Raw genomic sequence first — 19,463 nt, 5'->3', positions numbered from 1 at the left:
AAGTTAAGTGAATGACAATGATTGCAAATGACATTCATTAATCCCAATGAATTTTCCTCAATAGTGGACTCATTATTGAAAGCGTTGTCAGCCAACTGGCGTAAGCGTTTAGCAGACGTCTGGCGTTGATGTCTGCGACGGGCATGTTTTGCTTGTGGCGTTTGAGTGCCGCGTTGTTGCATGTCCATTATTTGTGTCGCGCTATTTTTGATTTTTAATTGATTCGCCTCCGCTTTGCGCAAAGTCCGTTTCACTCTACGTCGTGCATTGTTTGTATCGTGCCTTGTCCGTTTTTGTATGTCGGTCAGTTGAGCTTTCTGCTTTTTGAGTCCTGCTTGCTTGTTTTCTGGCCGGTCATATGCGCGTTGCTTTGCTCCCTTTTTTGTATGTCTGAGTCGCGAGCTCTTTCTTTTGAAATCGTGCTTGTTTCGATGCAGCACTTTGAGACGCGTACTGTATGCATCTACGTTCAATGTGTCTGTTCATTTGGGCACGTCTCTGTAGCGGGGTAACTCGAGCTTTGAATTTTTTGATCTGAGACATTTTTTCTCACGTATTTTCCGAAGCGCGTTGTATGTGCCGCCGTGTATTGTTTTGGTTTCATTCGTGTTCGTATGTTTGGTCCCGTTATCCGATCCGAATTGTTTTGTACCCGTGACCGTGTATGCATGACTTGTTTGTTCCTCAGCGTGCGAAATATGTATAAGTAATAAGGAGGATCGCACTCACTATTAATATGGAGCCTTTTCTCCAGTTGAACGGTTAATAGTGCTTTATTTTAATGAGATCCACCTATGCTGCCTAGTGTGAAGGTTTTGAGATGACGTATGTTTAATATGGACGTTTCCTTTAGATATGTGGCTTTGGGTGTCACTTCTTATTGATTGGGGGGGGGGGGGTGAGGATTGTTGTTGCGCGCGCGTCTTCTTTCGTTTTGTGTTCCAGGGGCTTGTTGAATCCCCCTCTTTGTGTGTGTCCCGTCCGTTGCTTGTAGGGTGTGTGGGGTGGTTTTGTGTTCTTTTTTTTTGTGTTCCAGGGGTTTGTTAAATCCCCCTCTTGGTGTGTATCCCGTCCGGTGCCTGTAGGGGGGGGAGCCTTGCCGTTGTGCGCGAGCGTCTTCTTTTTTTTGTGTGCTAGTTTCGTGTGCAATGGGTTTCGTGTGGTGCCTGCCTTTGACTACATTTTTCTTTGCCTTTTCCCTTTTTCTGTGCTTGCGGCGTCTCATTTCTTTGTGCTCTTGTTTCTTTGCTCACTCCTTTTTTCTGTGGTCTTGTCCGCCTCTCGCGACCCTGTCTTGCGCCTGCGCAGTACGTCTTTTTGCAGCTACGGCCCATGGCCAGATGTGCCTGCGTCCATCATCCGGTTTAGCATTCTCGGTTAGTAATATGGATTGGTTCCCAAGGACAAATTGTGTTTGTTATAGCAGCTCATCCATATGAACAAGAGGAAAAAAAAATAAACTGTAAAAAAAAAAAAAAAAATGTTATATTTGGAATATAAAATAAGGAGTGATGAAGTGAGTGTGCAAAATACCAGACTTCTCTTTATTACTTTGCACAATGACATGAGTAACCTTCCAATGACTTCCATGCCTCAGTGCCCATTTTGCAGTGTCACGTAAACTGTGTACTTAATTAAGTGTGACGGAGTCAAAGTTTGGAAATGTGACTTTAATATTAAACTTGTAAAAGTATTTGAGCTGGACAAAGGCTGTAATTTAGAACAAATGTAGATTTAATTTTAAATGGATACATTTTTTATTTTTGCCTTCAGTCTGCACTCAATAACAGCAATTTATTTCTTATGTAGCCCACAATCAGACAAGGAATTACTTTAATGAGCTTAGCAGGCCCTGTTTTTGACAGCCCTACAGCCTTGACTATCTAAGAAAATAAGAAAAATTTTCCAAAAAAATAACTTGTAGGGAAAAAAATGAAAGAGATTTTTGAGAAAGGCAATTCAGAGAGATACCTACTTACGGGTAGGTTCGATGTCCAATGGGTGTCAAAAAATTGGTTAAATACAACACAAAAAACAGAACACAAGTAATCCTCTTCACAGAGCTAGATGACCAGTCTATCATGGCCATCTCAGAATATACACAACAGTTCAAACTACAAGAGAAAATGTAAGAACAGATTACACCACTCACTGCATACAGAACTGTCACATATGAGGATAAAGGTTTGCTTTAATACATTAATAACAAATCAGAAACCAGTTAACAAAACTAGACCTCAATATCTGTCTGTCGGCTAATTGTAGAACCTCAGCCAGATTGTAGATAAGGAGTCAGACAAGCCAGACACAGTCAGAGACGCGGAGACATTGGCCATTCTACAGCTGAATCAATGCTGGGCCAGCCAATCTGATGAAAGGACCCTTTTACCTGATGATTCCAGTGCACCCTTATCTGAGATGACTTTCCACAGCACCCTAGTACCACAGCAGGCCACCAACTTGGCAGTAGATCAGTGGCACCAAGTGCCACTTGAGGATGTGAAGAAAAGAATAGGCAAGCAAATGTTAGTAACAGTTTATAAATATAATATTACTTATGTTTTAGTACGTTTGACTAATGACAGAAATGCAGTATGCACAACTAATCAGCAGCTCTAGTCACGGTATACGAAAATGAAATAGTGAGTCTTCAGCTGGGATTTTAAAGCTGAGACAGAAGGGGTACCTCTTATAGCAGCAGGCAGTCCATTCCACAGTTTTGGGGCCCTGTAACTAAAAGCTGAACCTCCCATTGTTATTTTATTAATCTTTGGAATCCTAAGCAGACCAGCATCTTGAGATCTTAATGTGTGCTGTGGTTTGTAAGTAATGATACGTTCAGAAAGGAAAGCAAAGTCTTGTCCATTTATGGCTTTATATGTCAAAAGGAGGATTTTGAACTCTGCCCTAACCTTAACTGGGAGCGAATGTATGGACTTAAATACTGCATTTATGTGTTTGAACCTTTCTTGTTCTTGTAATTATTGCAGCAGCATTTTGAATTAACTGAAAACTATAATAAAGAACAATTTGACCAGCCAGCGAACACCATATTACGTTAGTCAATCCTACTAGAATACCTGGAAAAACATAATTTAATTTCTCCGTATTCTGCATATTTAGAAAACACCTTAATTTTCTAACAGTTTTAAGATGGGAAACAAACATGTTTTGGACAGTTTTGTGATGTGCAATTCAAGTGACATGCAAGTATCAAAGATCATGCCAAGATTGCGGGCTGATTCTGTAAAACTAATGGTGATTCCAATTGAGTTATGATGACAAAATATTGTGATCAGCATCATTCCCTCCAATAATTAACATCTATGTTGTATCTGTGCTTAAAGACAAGTAGTTCTCGTCCATCCACTCCTTTAAGTCATTAATGTATCTAATTAAGGACAACGTTGGAGAATATCATTTGGTCTAAAAGAAAGGTATAACTGGGTGCCATCTGCATACGAGTGCAATTAATGTTATGTTTTCTAGTGGAGTGGAGTGCTTGTGGAATTAAAACAATAACGGTTCCAGTACTGAGCCCTGCAGAACACCATACATCACTTCTGTTTATAATGATGGAGTACTGTCAGCACATTCTGTCCATACTGGAATTGATTTGATAAATAAGAACTAAACCAGGCAAGCACAGTGACATTTTCCAGCCTGTGTGGTAATATAGAATGGTCATTAGTATCAAACTCTATGCTTAAATCTAGCAGCATATTTACAGTGGATAATATAACCCACAATGACAAAGTGAAAACATGTTTTTGAAAGGTTTATAAAATTATTAAAAATCATACTGGAAATCACTTCTTTATGTACTGTAAGTATTCAGACCTTTTGTTGTGGCACTGGCAGTTTTACTGACACTCCAATCTAATGGAGTTTGAAGAGGGTCTGTCAGGAAGAACGGGATGATTAACTGCCCAAATCCAAGTGTGCAAGGCTTGCAGTGGCTTACCAAGAAGACTCAAAGCTGTAATTGATGCTAAAGTGGCTTCTGCAAAGTACTGAATTAAAAGTGTCAATACTTACATGAATACCTGGCTTGCTTTTGATTTGAAATACATTTGCAGACCTTTCTGAAAACATGTTTTCACTTGGTCATTATGGATTATTGAGTGTTACGAGATTTGAGTGCAGCATATCAGAAAGACTTGAGAGTCCTAATAGCCATTACTGTAAAGAGTATTTCAGTCCCCTTGAACTACTTTTAGGACCTTATTTCAGTTGAAGGAGGGGACACACTATGGGTATGGAGTACAGATAACAGTTTATTTTTATTCCTGCAGACCTGAGGGATCTAGTTAGATACCAAGGCAAAAAGAAACTGTCTACTTTTTCTTGCATGGCTACACACTGGTAATGCTATTAAGCTTGCTGCTGCTGGAATAGTCTCAGTCCACCAAATTCAGAAGTTAGGACAGTTATTTCTCTGAGAAAACAAATATGTGATATGTTGGTTTCAGTCAGTTTCTTTCTAGCATCTATCAGCCCTAAACATTGGTTCTGTAAGTTTTGTCCCAGCGGATAATCAGTTACTGAGTAACCAGTCCCCAGTGTAGTTGTGTTGCATGTGGACTGAATGTATTGTAGATTTGAATGTATTGTAGATCTTTCAAATAAACAATCTGCATTTTATATAGCACTTTTTACCATCAGTAAAATTGATTGATTGTTCACATATATCATTTTCTTTCCAGGTGTTTTTCATTTCTTTTTACTGATAGACAACCAAGTGCAGCATTAATAGAATGACAAAATATTTTTTTAAACAGAATTAGTTCCTTTGATTAATTTGAAATGTCCAACTTGCTACTGAAGCACTACGAAATAGTCTGTTTCTATGCGTACATGCAGGTGGCCCCTTCTATGACGAAGTATAGTGATGTACCTATCTTTTAACAGGCTGTTATTGGATTTCTTGTAACAGAAACTTAACTTGATGTGACTCTCCATTCATTTGTGGCTGACTTTATGGGCCATCTCCCTCTAAGCTTATTGATCTTGGGCCTCTTTAAGATCATTCATGTTCATTCTGGTGTCAGTCTTGATGGTGTTCTTTATCTGCCTATTTTCCTTGCTCCACTGACCATTTCCATCATTGCTGCCCTTTTCAAAGAATTGGATCACATTACATGGTCAAAATTGGTCAGTCTCAGTATAGAGATCTTGGCTTCCCATGATTTTCCTGCCTTAACATGTCCTAGAGCCTCTCTGATTGTAACTTTTGCCATCAATAGTATGCAGAGCAGTTTTCTCCATCACCATTATTCAAAGGATTCTATTTTTCTTCTGTCTACTTTCTTCATGGTCCACCTTTCATAACCTTAAGTTGTTGTAAGGCTGGAGGATTTGTTTTTCCAGGGCTAGTGATTCTGCACCACGGTCGATCTTGTTTCATGGTGAAGACCAAAATTTTGATTAACCTCTACCACTGCACTATTGAAAGTATCCTCACCTGATGCATCGCAGCGTGGGTTTAGTAGTGACACAAGAATTTTACTATTCCCATGCAGTGCAAGTGACAGTAAAGATCTAATCTAATCTGCTAATTTATATTGTTAATGTTTCTTCCACCAATTTTTGCTCGTAATTCTGACTCCTCCAAGTTAAATTCTCTCATAACTGCCTCAACATACATTTGATAAGATAGACCCCTGACGAACACCTTTCCCGATGCAAACTAGTCAGTGTCTCTTGTTGTTCTGACAGTTGTTTCTTCAAACAAGACTTTCTAAGGCAGGGGTAGGCAATGTCGGTCCTGGAGTGCCACAGTATGTGCAGGTTTTTGTTCCAACCCAGTTCCTTAACGAGAACTCAATTATTGCTGATCCATCCATCCATCTTCCAACCCGCTGAATCCGAACACAGGGTCACGGGGGTCTGCTGGAGTCAATCCCAGCCAACACAGGGCACAAGGCAGGAAACAATCCTGGGCAGGGTGCCAACCCACCGCAGGACACACACAAACACACCCACACACCAAGCACACACTAGGGCCAATTTAGAATCGCCAATCCACCTAACCTGCATGTCTTTGGACTGTGGGAGGAAACCGGAGCGCCCAGAGGAAACCCACGCAGACACGGGGAGAACATGCAAACTCCACGCAGGGAGGACCCGGGAATCGAACCCAGGTCCCCAGATCTCCCAACTGCGAGGCAGCAGTGCTACCCACTGCGCCACCGTGCCGCCCCAATTATTGCTGATGAAGCACATATTGCTTAAGTGACATTTTAATGCTTCATTTTAGTGGTCTCGCTTGTTAAGGTTCTCCAACCTTAATTGCTTATTTCAATCTTAAACTGCTGCATTCAGTGTTTTAATTGCTCCTTATTAGCAATAAGATGTAAACCAGGGGTAGGCAATGTCGGTCCTGGTGAGCCGCAGTGGCTACAGGTTTTCATTCCAACCCAATTGCTTAATTAGAAACCAATCATTGCCAATCTCAGACCTTATTTAATTTTATGGCTTGTTAGTCTGTGCAATGTAAGGCTTTTATATCGTAGATTTTTTTCCTTTCCAAGGATATCATCCAAATGATTTGAAGCCTAAAACAGATCATTTTCAGTCTGTCACATTTTTCTATTAAGTGTTTTATTAAATCAAACCGTGCATGATGAACACACACAGATGTAATTGGAAAAAAGCTAGCTGGAGAACTGCTGGCTGCTTTGTCTTTTACATCTTATTGCTAATAAGGAGCAATTAAAACATTGAATGCAGCAGTTTAAGATTGAAATAAGCAATTAAGGTTGGAGAACCTTAACAAGCGAGACCACTAAAATGAAGCATTAAAATGTCACTTAAGCAATATGTGCTTCATCAGCAATAATTGAGTTCTCGTTAAGGAACTGGGTTGGAACAAAAACCTGCACATACTGTGGCACTCCAGGACCGACATTGCCTACCCCTGTTCTAAGGCTCGCTTTACCTTTCTGCTTTCCCAGAATACACTTCTTTCTAGTCCTGTTTGACAAGTTTTTAAGACCTTGGCTTTTTACCTGAAATTTGTCAGTTAAAAAGATAAAAGCATCCTTCATAAATAGGTCATAGAGGGGAGGAGGAAACCTTGACATCTTTTAAAATACATCTGACTGAAATATTAATAGAACTTAGCAGTTAGTGAACCAAATGACCCCCCTGAGGGTCTGTATAGTGTCTTGTTTGTCAAACAGCTTATGTTTCCATTGGTTTCAACCTGTTTTAGTACACAAGCAATAAACTGAAGCATTCATGCTCTGGAAGACACTTAGAAATATTGGCGGGAGTTATTAAGATCACTTTTGTTTGTGCAACATTCCCTTTTTTTCAAAATGAAGTAACAAGTATGTTGAATGCACTGCAGTTTAGGCTGATGGCACTTTAGCACAGCAAAGCTTTAGAACTTAGATCTGTTGCGGAAACTTACACAGACAAATATTACAACAACAACAAAAAAAAAAAAATCAGAATTTTGCATACCATAAAACATCTATCCATCTATTAAGTTTGGAAGAATTAGTCCATCATAAGTACTGGAATCCCACCCACAGACACTCCCAGCCTTGTGCCTGATGCAGCAGGGTGAACATCATCATAACAAATTAAAAAGTGTGTATGGGACTGTGCCTGAAGTATAAATGGGCAAATGAAATAATAAAGCATGAGTATAAATAATAATAATAGGGCGGAGTGGTGGCTCTGAGGCTAAGGATCTGCGCTGGTATCCCGAAGGTTGCCGGTTCAAATCCCCGTCACTGCCAAAAAGAGATCCTGCTCTGCTGGGCCCTTGAGCAAGGCCCTTAACCTGTAATTGCTCCAGGGGCGCTGTACAATGGCTGACCCTGTGCTCTGACCCCAAGGGGTATGTGAAAACTACCAAATTCCTAATACAAGAAATTGTATAAGGCGAAACAAAGAACAAAAAAAAAAAAATTCTTTATATTTATATGGCACTTTTTTAGATTATTACTCCAAGCACTTTACATAGTGAGTGGGGAGCCACTTTAACAACCACTACTGTGCAGCATCAACCTGGATGATGCAATGGCAGCTATTTTGTGCCAGTGCACTCACCACACATTAGTTAGGTGGTAAAGGTGGTGAGAGATAGTTATTCAGTAAGTGGGAGGGGATGATTAGGGGACCAGGATGACTAGGCCGTGGTGGGAAATTTAACCAGAACATTGGGATATACCCTACGCTTTATGAATTTTTTATGAGCACAGAGGACCTTTATTTTATGTCTCATCCAAAGGACAATACCATTTTTACAGCACAGTGTCTCCATCACTGCACTGGGGCACTGAAATCCACATTCAGACAACAGTCATCCTAGCTTTTCTTAGTTGGTCTCCACCCAAGTACTGGCTGGGCCCAAATATGCTTAGCTTTAGGTGGATGACCTTTTCTGAAGTGCAGATGGGAATATTCCAGGTGGTTGGTATGCAGATGTCTATAGCTTTAATTAGATGTAGTGTTTTAGTAGCTAAGCTAGATATTGAATACAATCTTAAATCATGAGGTTTTGTTGTTCCGTTGCAGCCTACCACTCATTGTGTGCAAGTTCTTAACCTCTGTGGACTCCATTTATAAATCCTGGAATCCATCCATCCATCCATTATCCATGGATAACCTTGCCCGGGGTTTGTTTCCTGCCTTGTGCCCTGTGTTGGCTGGGATTGGCTCCAGCAGACCCCCATGACCCTGTAGTTAGGATATAGCGGGTTGGATAATGGATGGATGAATAGTTCTGTAAAAAAGAGTGGGCAAATATTATTCAGTCTAAATGTCCAAAGTTAGTAGAGAAAAGTCCCAACAGGCTCAATTCTGTAATCAAAGCAAAAGGTGGTTCCACAAAGTACTGACACAGAGGGGTGATCCTTTAACCATTTTAGTGATTCTGTTTTTTTTTGTTTTTCTGAGAAGTTGCTATCATATCTTTCACTTGGCATTTTTAAGTTGCACTGAGTAAAAACAGCTGGATACTTTTTGTGTGTGTCTTCATTTCAGGCTGCAAATCAACAAAATGTGAATATTCTTTTCTATACACACTGTAGTTTTAGTAGATTTTTATTTGACTGACTGATGACTTTAGCGAAGGCAACTTACAACATTTAAGACACATTTGGTTATGTTTCTAGGTTTTTTTTTTTTTTTTTTTATCTATTTGGAGTACAGGAAGGTGATGGTCCCTGGGTGTCAGCAATGAGATTTGAACCCACAACCTCAGTACATAGCCGTAACCACTACTCTACACTGCTTGAAGTAGATCAGCAACATAAGCTAATATCATCAGAAAGAATGTGCAAGATCTTGTTGCTAAATTATTCTTTTTTTTTTCTCCTCTTTAAAGGAGAGCCCACACATTGACCGTCCTTTTCATCTTGACATGTACTTTGGGCTATGTGACATTGTTTGAAGAAACTCCTCAGGACACGGCCTACAATACAAAAAGGTAAGAAAATATTTTCGTACTTCTATCTCCTCCTCCTTCATTCTTTGTGTCAACCTCCCTGACCAGCCAATAAATCCTAGCAGTAGTTAGCCCCGAGGGAGTTAGAATGCCTTAGTTGTTTGGTGACAGCTACTCTCATCAAGTTGTGTGACAGCTCATTAAGAAGCTCAGAATATGCTAGAACTTCTTTTCTCCCCAATTGCTGGTTGTCAATAATTGTCTTTGTTTGCATTAAACAATGGCTGTTCAGAGGAAGGGCAGCCTATGATGAAATGAGACAGAGCTTATTACTGTTTGCCCGAGTGACAGATAACAAAGAACAATTTGACACAGAGCAGCTCTGCAAATCCATATGCATTTCATGCATGCTTTTAAATATGTTAAATTTTGATGTTTATCCTGTTCCATTCCAATTTGTCAGATCACACCACCTTTGTATGAAATATAGTATGTTAGCAGTATTATAAATGTGTAGCAACCACTACTGTATATGATATTTAATTAGGGTGCTACTTCAAGTTGTCTCCTAGTTTGCAAATACACTTCTTGTCCTAATTCTTTGATGGGTTCTGGAAATAAAAAAAAAAATGAAAAAAATGGCTGAGTTCAGGGGAGGAAGTCATGTTTTACTAATATACTGGAAGCCTGTGATACAATGAGAGCGGTGCATACAATATTGTTTATCTTGATTTTCAGAAGGCATTTGATAAGGTGCCACATGAAATGTTGAGCATCAGACTAAAGTGGGAGTTGAAGGTCCAGCTTGTAGATGGCTGCAAAATTGTCTAAAGCACAGAAATCAAGGAGTTATGATGATGATGGAGTCAGTGCTGAGGTCACTGCTATTTTTAACATTGTGAGCTGGGGGGCTGATCACACACTCAGAGAATACAGACATTCCAAGGAAAACTCTAAAAAATGTTGACAAACTACCTTCACATTGCTCCTTACCTTACTGGCGGCTTTGTCGCATGATAAGCCTTTCGTGCGGTACTGCCTGTATGGGCACCTGTCAGATTTGGAATTGATTGTTTGCTCTTCTCTCTCTCTCTCTCTCTCTCTCTCGACCCAAGCGTGACAACACACTGTATATAAATGACCAAGTTAGGAATATAAAATATAAGCTGGAATATTAGTTGGAAAGATGGAAAATGTAGGGTCAGTCAAACTGTTCCAGAGGGGATAGCACACAGGCTTGGGCAAATTTGGGCCAGATGAAATTTAATTTAAATAAATGTAATGTTTTACACATAGGAAGTAAAAATGTTAGGTTTTAATACACAATGGGAGGTCTGAAAATCGAAAGTACACCTTATGAAAAGAAGTTAAGAGTCATAGTGGACTCAATACTATCAACTGCCAGACAGTGTTCAGAAGTCAGAAGCTGTATGGTAGACAGCCAGACTTTAGGGACTTTACATCAAGTCATATTTTGAATTTTAGAAGAATTAAGTGGATAGTACTGACAAGCTTTGTTGGGCTGAATGGCCTGTTCTCGTCTAGATTGTTCTAATGTTCTAATGATTGCACTGGAGAAATCAAACTTAAAATAATCAGCAGGTGAAGAACACCCAACACTACTCTTTTACTGTTTTACTCTTTCATAAGTTGAGAGCTTTTCAGTTCAGTTCAATTCAGGTTATTTGTGTATAGTGCACTTCAATAACAAATTCACAGGTTGAAGCAAATACAATCTTTACAATTTACTAATTACATAATCAGTGCAAATAGAGACAGATCTGTTTACACAGACAGGAAAACAAAATGGTTTGAAACTGATTAACATAATTGGAGTCTAGCAATATCTGTATATGAATTAATTGTTGAACTCTGGCTGGTTGACAGTGGAGGAGTGGAAAGCAAAAACTCCAGTCAGCAACATCCTTGGAGAATATAAACCCCTTGAGTGTCCACAGTCTGTTATAGCATCATGTCAAAGACAGAATCAGACACAGTCAAGGTCCTGGAGACCTTGTTGAAGTAGCTACCATGATCATCCTGGTCATTCTATAGTGGAATCTGTGCCGAGTTATCTTATCTCTGTGGTGATTCCAAGGCCCCCAGTATCTCAGTCTTTACCAGGACAGAAAAAAAAGCTTCGATGAGGAGCAATGGCAAAGCAGGATAACAAGAAGAGAAACAGAACAGAGGGTTAGGGTTTCAGCATTTGGGTTGTGTGGAAGGAGCACTTTCACAGGGGGAAACATTGCCATGCCACACTCTTGAACATATTTATTGCATGCCGTTGCCCATACCTATTACATGCATTGTGTTTGAACTATTTTAGCCAAAAAGGCGATTGTTTTGCCCAGTTCTCTAGAGAAACCAAGCAGTATAAGCACACAGTCTCTCACCAGACAGGCAAGTGCTTCTGCTAACACAAATCCTGCTAAAACAGCTGCAGCGTGTGCTAACTTAACTCTGCATTTACCATCATCATGTGGTGCCGAAGTAACCAGAAGAATTAACTCTATTTCAACATTATAATCAGAAACACAGTTGTGGTCCACCAGAAATTTAAGGACACCCAGCCTCTCACAATAAATAAAATGTTTAGGAGGTGTTCCGTCTTATTTAAGTATTGGCACTTTTGTTTTACCGATAAAGAGGACTTCTCTCTTTCAGGTCTTCCTGGGTTGTATGAGAGGCTAAATTCCAGACAACCCTGAGACTGATTCTGAACATTACCTGAATTAATCTCTGTGATGCTTCCTGAGCCCTCAGATTTTCCAGTCCTTTTCAACCCACATTTAAGTTTTAAATAGAATTTATGAGTTTAAGCACTCAAGATAGTGCTAGTTGAAGTACTGTGAGCACAGTAGAAACCACAAACACCACACCATGCCCATTTTGTTTTAGGACTTGCCTACCATGCCCAGTTTGCCTATGCCATTATCTGCTTATGTATTCAAGCAGACTCCGGACCTTCATGCTCAGGTCTTTATTTTATATGCTTTTCTAGTCTGTACTTTCCTGTGTTTTTGATCCTCCCTTCATTTCTGGAGTGTACATTCCCTCAAAATATTATTTATTTGTAATTAGTTTGGCCGTTTGTCTTATTGCCCATATTTTTGACTTTGTTCTCATCTGTTCCTGATTTTCTTGTAAGCTATTGACCCATTTCTTGTTTTTACCAAGTGTCCTCTTCTTCCTCCTGTCATCTTTGTTAATATTATTAATACAAATCTTTTTATAATTTTGCCAGCTGCTCTCACCTCAAGTGTGTCCTAGTTCTTTGTGGTCACGTCTGACCCTGTTCTCTTTAGAGAAGGTGAAAAATTATTTTCGGTAGGACTGAGTAATGCTGTAAGTGCTTTATGATAAAAATTTAAATGTGAACAATTTAATAATATAGAAATTATTGAATTAATACTAAAAACTCAGAATCAATGTCTCCATGATGGGACAATTAACTTTGTGAGCTGGAATGTTAAAGGCCTGAATCACGAATTAAAGAGAAAGAAAGTATGCTCACACCTAACAGGCTTAAACGCTAAAATAGTATTTTTACAGGAAACCCACTTACTAAGCAAGGATCAGTCCAGACTACAAAAAGACTGGACTGGCCAAATGTTCCATTCTAGTTTTACAAAGAAAACTAGAGGTGTGGGAATTCTCATACACAGAACAGTCTCATTTGTAGCATCAGATGTAGTATCGAACCCTGAAGGGAGATATGTGATGGTCATGGGCAACTTATTTAACAGTAAAATGATTTTGATAAATGTTTATGCACCCAATATCGATGATAAGGAATTCATGCAAGATCTATTTGCATCCGTTCCCAATATGAACACTCATAAAATTATAATGGCTGGGGACTTTAATTGTGTTTTAAATCCACTCTTAGATAGGACTCCAGTGACAGGGGGGACGACCTCTAACACTGCAAAGACAATTACACAATTTGTAACTGACCACAACTTATCAGACCCCTGGAAGTTTCTAAACCCAAACTCAAGAACATATTCGTTCTACTCACCAGTGCATCATAGCTACTCAAGAATTAATTATTTTTTTATAGATAATAATTTCTTGCCTACGATTAAATCGTGCAAATACAACACAATTGTTTTCTCTGACCATGCCCCTCTAGTCTTGGAGCTAAAATCATTAAGCCCCTCACACTGACTTCGCAGATGGCATCTTAACTCTCTTCTATTAGCAGATGAGAACTGCACAGAATTTATATCCAAACAAATCAGCTTCTTCCTAGAGACAAACACACCCTCAGAGGTTTCTGCAGGAACACTCTGTGAAACTCTAAAGGTCTTCTTAAGAGGACAGATTATTTCATATCCTTCCCACAGAAATAAATTGGAAACCAAGAAAGCGTCAGAGCTAAGAAGCGAAATTACTAGAATAGATGAAGAACAAGCCAGGTGTCCAAGTGAAGCTCTTCATAGGAAAAGGCAGGCTCTGCACACAGAACTCAACATCTTGACAACTAAAGAAACTGAACAACTTATTTATAAGTCAAGACATCATTACTATGAACACGGAGAGAAAGCTAATAAGCTTTTAGCTCAACAAATTCACAAACAAGAAGTTTGCAGTGCAATCCCAGTAATCACCAACACGAATGGAGAAAAAATCATTGACCATAAAAATTTAATGCACACATTTAGAGATTATTATAAATCCTTATATTCTACTGAGTTCAAAGAAGACAACACACAATCTAATGCATTTCTGGATGCATTACAGACACCACAAATAGATGCTTTAAGTGCTGAGGAACTGGATAAACCTCTGACCCTATCAGAATTACTAGATGCTATAAAGTCACTTCAGAGCGGGAAATCAGCAGGCCCTGATGGTTACCTCGTAGAATTTTATAAGAAATTCTCCACTCAGCTAGCTCCCCTCTTATTGGCAACATTTACAGAAGCTAGAGACAATCAAATTCTACCTCAAACTTTTCGTCAAGCATTAACACTAGAATTACCAGAGCCTACGAAAAAACTCGTATATCCGGCCCACCTTAAATCGCTTCTTAAAACCTTTCTCACCTCTCCGCCAGCGTCTTTTGTAATCTAAATGTACTGATAAAGACAAGCTGCCAGCAGCCGGCTATTCCATCCCCCCAACGACTTAGAACGTAAACAGGCTTTTCCCAGCTCTTGCCTTGATTGATTACCTGGGAGTGGAGTTTTAGAGTAGAAATAATAAGATTGTTATTTGAAACACACGCATTTCATATGTGTTGCATTTCTACAGTAATCTGTGTAAACACATTGTTAAAACAGAAACGTGTTATATATTCTAGTAGCAATTGACAAAATGTAGGCATAAACTATATAATGTATGAAGCCTGAAGTCCAAATATCAAAGAAACACTTTCACAAAAGGTACAAAAAAAAGCCACCGCCAAAAAAACCCGCCTTAGTGTGAGACATTGACATGACTTAACTATCACTGCTTCCGTGGCGCAACAGTATCAGTCGCTGACTGGGAATCACAAGGTCATGAGTTCGATTCTGCACAACTCCCTTTTGAAAAGTGTTCTTATTTTCACTATTTTAGAATAAAAAGATACATTTGATTTCAGTCTGTAACAGATGGTGTAATTTATGATATTTGTAAAGGTTAGCTTTAGTTTTTTAAAATTCACTTTTCATTGTCTCAGTCACATTCAGGATCCATCCCTACCGCCGCCCACCTGACACTGCTGTTTTTACATAAAGATGCGCTATAGTTCTGCAGTGTATCACGATACATACGACCGCGTGTTTTTTTCCCCCAGTATTGCCAGTCCCCACGTGTTGCCGTATGCTGTTTCTTTTGTACTCCAGGACATGCAGAGGAAAGCATAGTAAAGAGCAGTAACTTCAGCGCTATATATTGATGTAAAAGTATAACAAAACAAGTGCACTTTTATTCAAGACTATAACCGAAGAAAAAAGAAAGCAAGTTACAATAGGTGGAATGCTAAGAACTGCTGATTTCCATTCTGTGCTATATAACTGTTAACATTTGAATCTGATGATTGCATATAGCGCTGTCTGATTTAGTGTGCGCAAGAACATGCAGGTGGCCAGTTGCTGAGTGCTACAATGCACATTTTAAAAAAAGAAAGAGACAAATATATGTGACGTTTTGAAGAAATCATTTTATGACGCGAATAGTACCAATCAGAAAAACATCGTCGAAGTAATGCAATATTATTTGAAAACGAACAGCATCAGGTTGGGTGTGAAGTTATACTGCCGCTGTTTGAGTCAGATCAGAAGCTGAATAAGCTGAACAAGCTCATGTTCTGACTCTAAGTAAAAAAGCATGAATTAATCAACAGAAATAACCGCGATCGATATCACCAAGTGCGATCAAGAGTACTGGTTCGATCCCCACTCACTCCTATATTTGCCGTTTTCAGTAGTAAGCTGCTCTTTTGTTAATATTATACAGTACACACATGCACTTGATTTGTGTCTGTACTTGTGCTGTTACTTAGAGAGTCAGATCGGGGGGAGGGGTGATGTTAGAGCGGGTGAGCTTATTCAGTGCTTTTTCTTTCAGTGCATGTGCCTTCCCTGTTTGTTTGTATATCTCTGCCTGTCTGTCTCTGTATTACGCAGTGCTCTGTCTGTCTGTGTGTTATGGATCTTGAAAAAAAATAAGTTATAAGGACGGTTTGCTGACTTGGAGCACCACTGCCTTACTGTGCCACAGAGACGCGAGTTCGATTCCCAGCTTTGAAGAAAGTGTTTTTTTTTTCCTCAAACGGACATTGAATTTATAAATTGGTATGCACTCTAAATCGTTAACTTTAAAATGTCAATCGCGGTTATTACTTTTTACTTAGAGTCAGAACATGAGCTTGTTCAGCTTCTGATCTGACTCAAACAGCGCCAGTATAACTTCACACCCAACCTGACGCTGTTCGTTTTCAAATAATATTGCATTACTTCGACGATGTTTTCTGATTGGTACTATTCGCGTCATAAAATGATTTCTTCAAAACGTCATATATATTTGTCTCTTTCTTTTTTTTAAATGTGCGTTGTAGCACTCAGCAACTGGCCACCTGCATGTTCTTGCGCACACTAAATCAGACAGCGCTATATGCAATCATCAGATTCAAATGTTAGCAGTTATATAGCACAGAATGGAAATCAGCAGTTCTTAGCATTCCACCTACTGTAACTTGCTTTCTTTTTTCTTCGGTTATAGTCTTGAATAAAAGTGCACTTGTTTTGTTATACTTTTACATCAACATATAGCGCTGAAGTTACTGCTCTTTACTATGCTTTCCTCTGCATGTCCTGGAGTACAAAAGAAACAGCATACGGCAACACGTGGGGACTGGCAATACTGGGGGAAAAAAACACGCAGTCGTATGTATCGTGATACACTGCAGAACTATAGCGCATCTTTATGTAAAAACAGCAGTGTCAGGTGGGGGGCGGTAGGGATGGATCCTGAATGCGACTGAGACAATGAAAAGTGAATTTTAAAAAACTAAAGCTAACCTTTACAAATATCATAAATTACACCAGCTGTTACAGACTGAAATCAAATGTATCTTTTTATTCTAAAATAGTGAAAATAAGAACACTTTTCAAAAGGGAGTTGTGCAGGATCGAACTCATGACCTTGTGATTCCCAGTCAGCGACTGATACTGTTGCGCCACGGAAGCAGTGATAGTTAAGTCATGTCAATGTCTCACACTAAGGCGGGTTTTTTTGGCGGTGGCTTTTTTTGTACCTTTTGTGAAAGTGTTTCTTTGATATTTGGACTTCAGGCTTCATACATTATATAGTTTATGCCTACATTTTGTCAATTGCTACTAGAATATATAACACGTTTCTGTTTTAACAATGTGTTTACACAGATTACTGTAGAAATGCAACACATATGAAATGCGTGTGTTTCAAATAACAATCTTATTATTTCTACTCTAAAACTCCACTCCCAGGTAATCAATCAAGGCAAGAGCTGGGAAAAGCCTGTTTACGTTCTAAGTCGTTGGGGGGATGGAATAGCCGGCTGCTGGCAGCTTGTCTTTATCAGTACATTTAGATGACAAAAGACGCTGGCGGAGAGGTGAGAAAGGTTTTAAGAAGCAATTTAAGGTGGGCCGGATATACAAGTTTTTTCGTAGGCTCTGGTAATTCTAGTGTTAATCACCGTCTTTCCTAAACAAATAAGGACATGTTACAATGTGCATCATACAGACCAATTTCACTCCTGAATAATGATGTTAAGATACTCTCAAAAATTATAGCTAGAAGGATGGAGAAAGTGCTGCCCTCGGTAATATCACAGGATCAAACTAGATTTATTAAAGGCCGACACTTATCTTCCAGTCTCCGACGCCTGTTTAATGTAATATATTCACCAGCAAAGTCAAACCCCCAGAGATGATGATATCATTAGACGCAGAAAAAGCATTTGATATGATTGAATGGAACTACCTTTTCACTGCATTGGAGAAATTTGGGTTTGGCCCGAATATTTGTGCATGGATCAAACTACTGTATACCAATCCAGAAGCTTCAGTTTGTATTAACAACATTTGTTCAGACTACTTTAAGCTAGAACGTGGCACCAGACAAGGATGCCCCTTGTCACCCCTGCTGTTTGCAATCGCCATTGAACCACTGGTGGTTCACTGTCGAAATTCGTATCGGATAAAGGGGATTATCAGAGAAAGACTGGAACAGAAAATTTCTCTATATGTAGATGATATGGTTTTATATATATCAGACCCAGAAAACACTGTGCCTGCAGTTTTAACAGCACTAACAGAATTTCAAAAGATATCTGGTCTCAGAATTAATCTGAATAAAAGTATACTCTTTCCAGTGAATTCACAAGCATATAATATTAGATTGGACACCTGTTGGCGTAATATTCAGGTGCATTTGAAGGTCGTTCATGTACTGTATCCCACAATGGATTGAGTTCAGTAGGTTGGTTCATATAACATTCTCAATCAATTTCATGGTTTTGGGGGCCAAAGGCTGTCTCACCAAGATAGAGCAAAAGGCTAGAAACAGGCTTGAACAGGACTGTAGTCCATCACAATGCCCACTCTCACATACATGCAGTCAAAGTAAAAAGTATGTGAACCCTTTGGAATTATCTGGTTTACTGCATGAATTGGTCATAAAAAGTGATCTGATCTTCATCTAAGTCACAGGTACTGATGTACACTATAAGCTTAAGCCAGTGACACACAAAAAATTCTACTCTTTCATGTTTTTATTTTATAAAAGCATTCAACGTTCACAGTGGTAGTGGAAAAAGTAAGTGAACCTTGGGATTTAATACCTGGTTGACACTCCTTTGGCAGCAATGACCTCAACCAGGCGCTTCCTGTAACTGCAGATCAGACCTGAACATCATTCAGGGGGAATTTTAGCCCATTCTTCCCTGCAGAACCGCTTAAACTTTTCCATATTCTTTGGTTGTCTTCTGTGTATGACTCTCTTCAAGTCATTCCACAGCATCTCAATAGGATTGAGATCTGGGCTCTGACTGGGCCACTCCAAAAGGCGGAGTTTGTTCTTCTGAAACCATTATGCTGTGGATTTGCTGCAATGTTTGGGGTCATTGCCCTGTTGCATCACCCAGCCTCTTCTGAGCATAAGTTGACGGATAGACACCCTCACATTATCCTGGAGAATTTGTTGATTCATTTTCCCCTCAATGATGGCAAGCTGCCAAGGCCCTGATGCAGCAAAGCAGGTCCAAATCACGATGTTCCCTCCACCATACTTTACTGTAGGGATGATGTTTTGATGTTGATATGCAGTGCCCTTTTACGCCAAATAAAGTTCTGCTTGTTCCTCCCAAATAGTTCAATTTTGGTTTTATCACTCCACAAAACATTTTCCCAGTACCGTTGTGGAGAGTCCAAGTGTTCTTTCGCAAACTTCAGGCGTTCAGCAATGTGCTTTTTTGATAGCAGTGGCATCCTTCTTGGTGTCCTGCCATGGACTCCTTTCTTGTTCAATGTTTTGCGTATATTTGACTCATGAACAGAGATGTTAGCCAGTTCTAATGACTTCT

The 19,463-nt window shown here is 39.4% G+C and overlaps 1 protein-coding gene across 1 annotated transcript in view; it reads left to right on the top strand.

Moving 5' to 3' along the window:
• The window catches only part of ptdss2 (phosphatidylserine synthase 2), a 259,128-nt gene that overhangs the window by 69,208 nt on the left and 170,457 nt on the right, over positions 1 to 19,463 (top strand). The window contains exon 2 of the mRNA XM_051923613.1: positions 9,344 to 9,445. Coding sequence (XP_051779573.1) covers positions 9,344 to 9,445 — 102 coding nt within the window. The remainder of the gene's footprint in view (positions 1 to 9,343; positions 9,446 to 19,463) is intronic.

The sequence above is a fragment of the Erpetoichthys calabaricus genome, chromosome 2 (genome assembly GCF_900747795.2).
Source record: "Erpetoichthys calabaricus chromosome 2, fErpCal1.3, whole genome shotgun sequence".
NCBI lineage: Eukaryota > Metazoa > Chordata > Cladistia > Polypteriformes > Polypteridae > Erpetoichthys > Erpetoichthys calabaricus.
The sequence above is the reverse complement of the archived record's forward strand: the minus strand, read 5'-3'. Positions and strand labels throughout refer to the sequence as shown.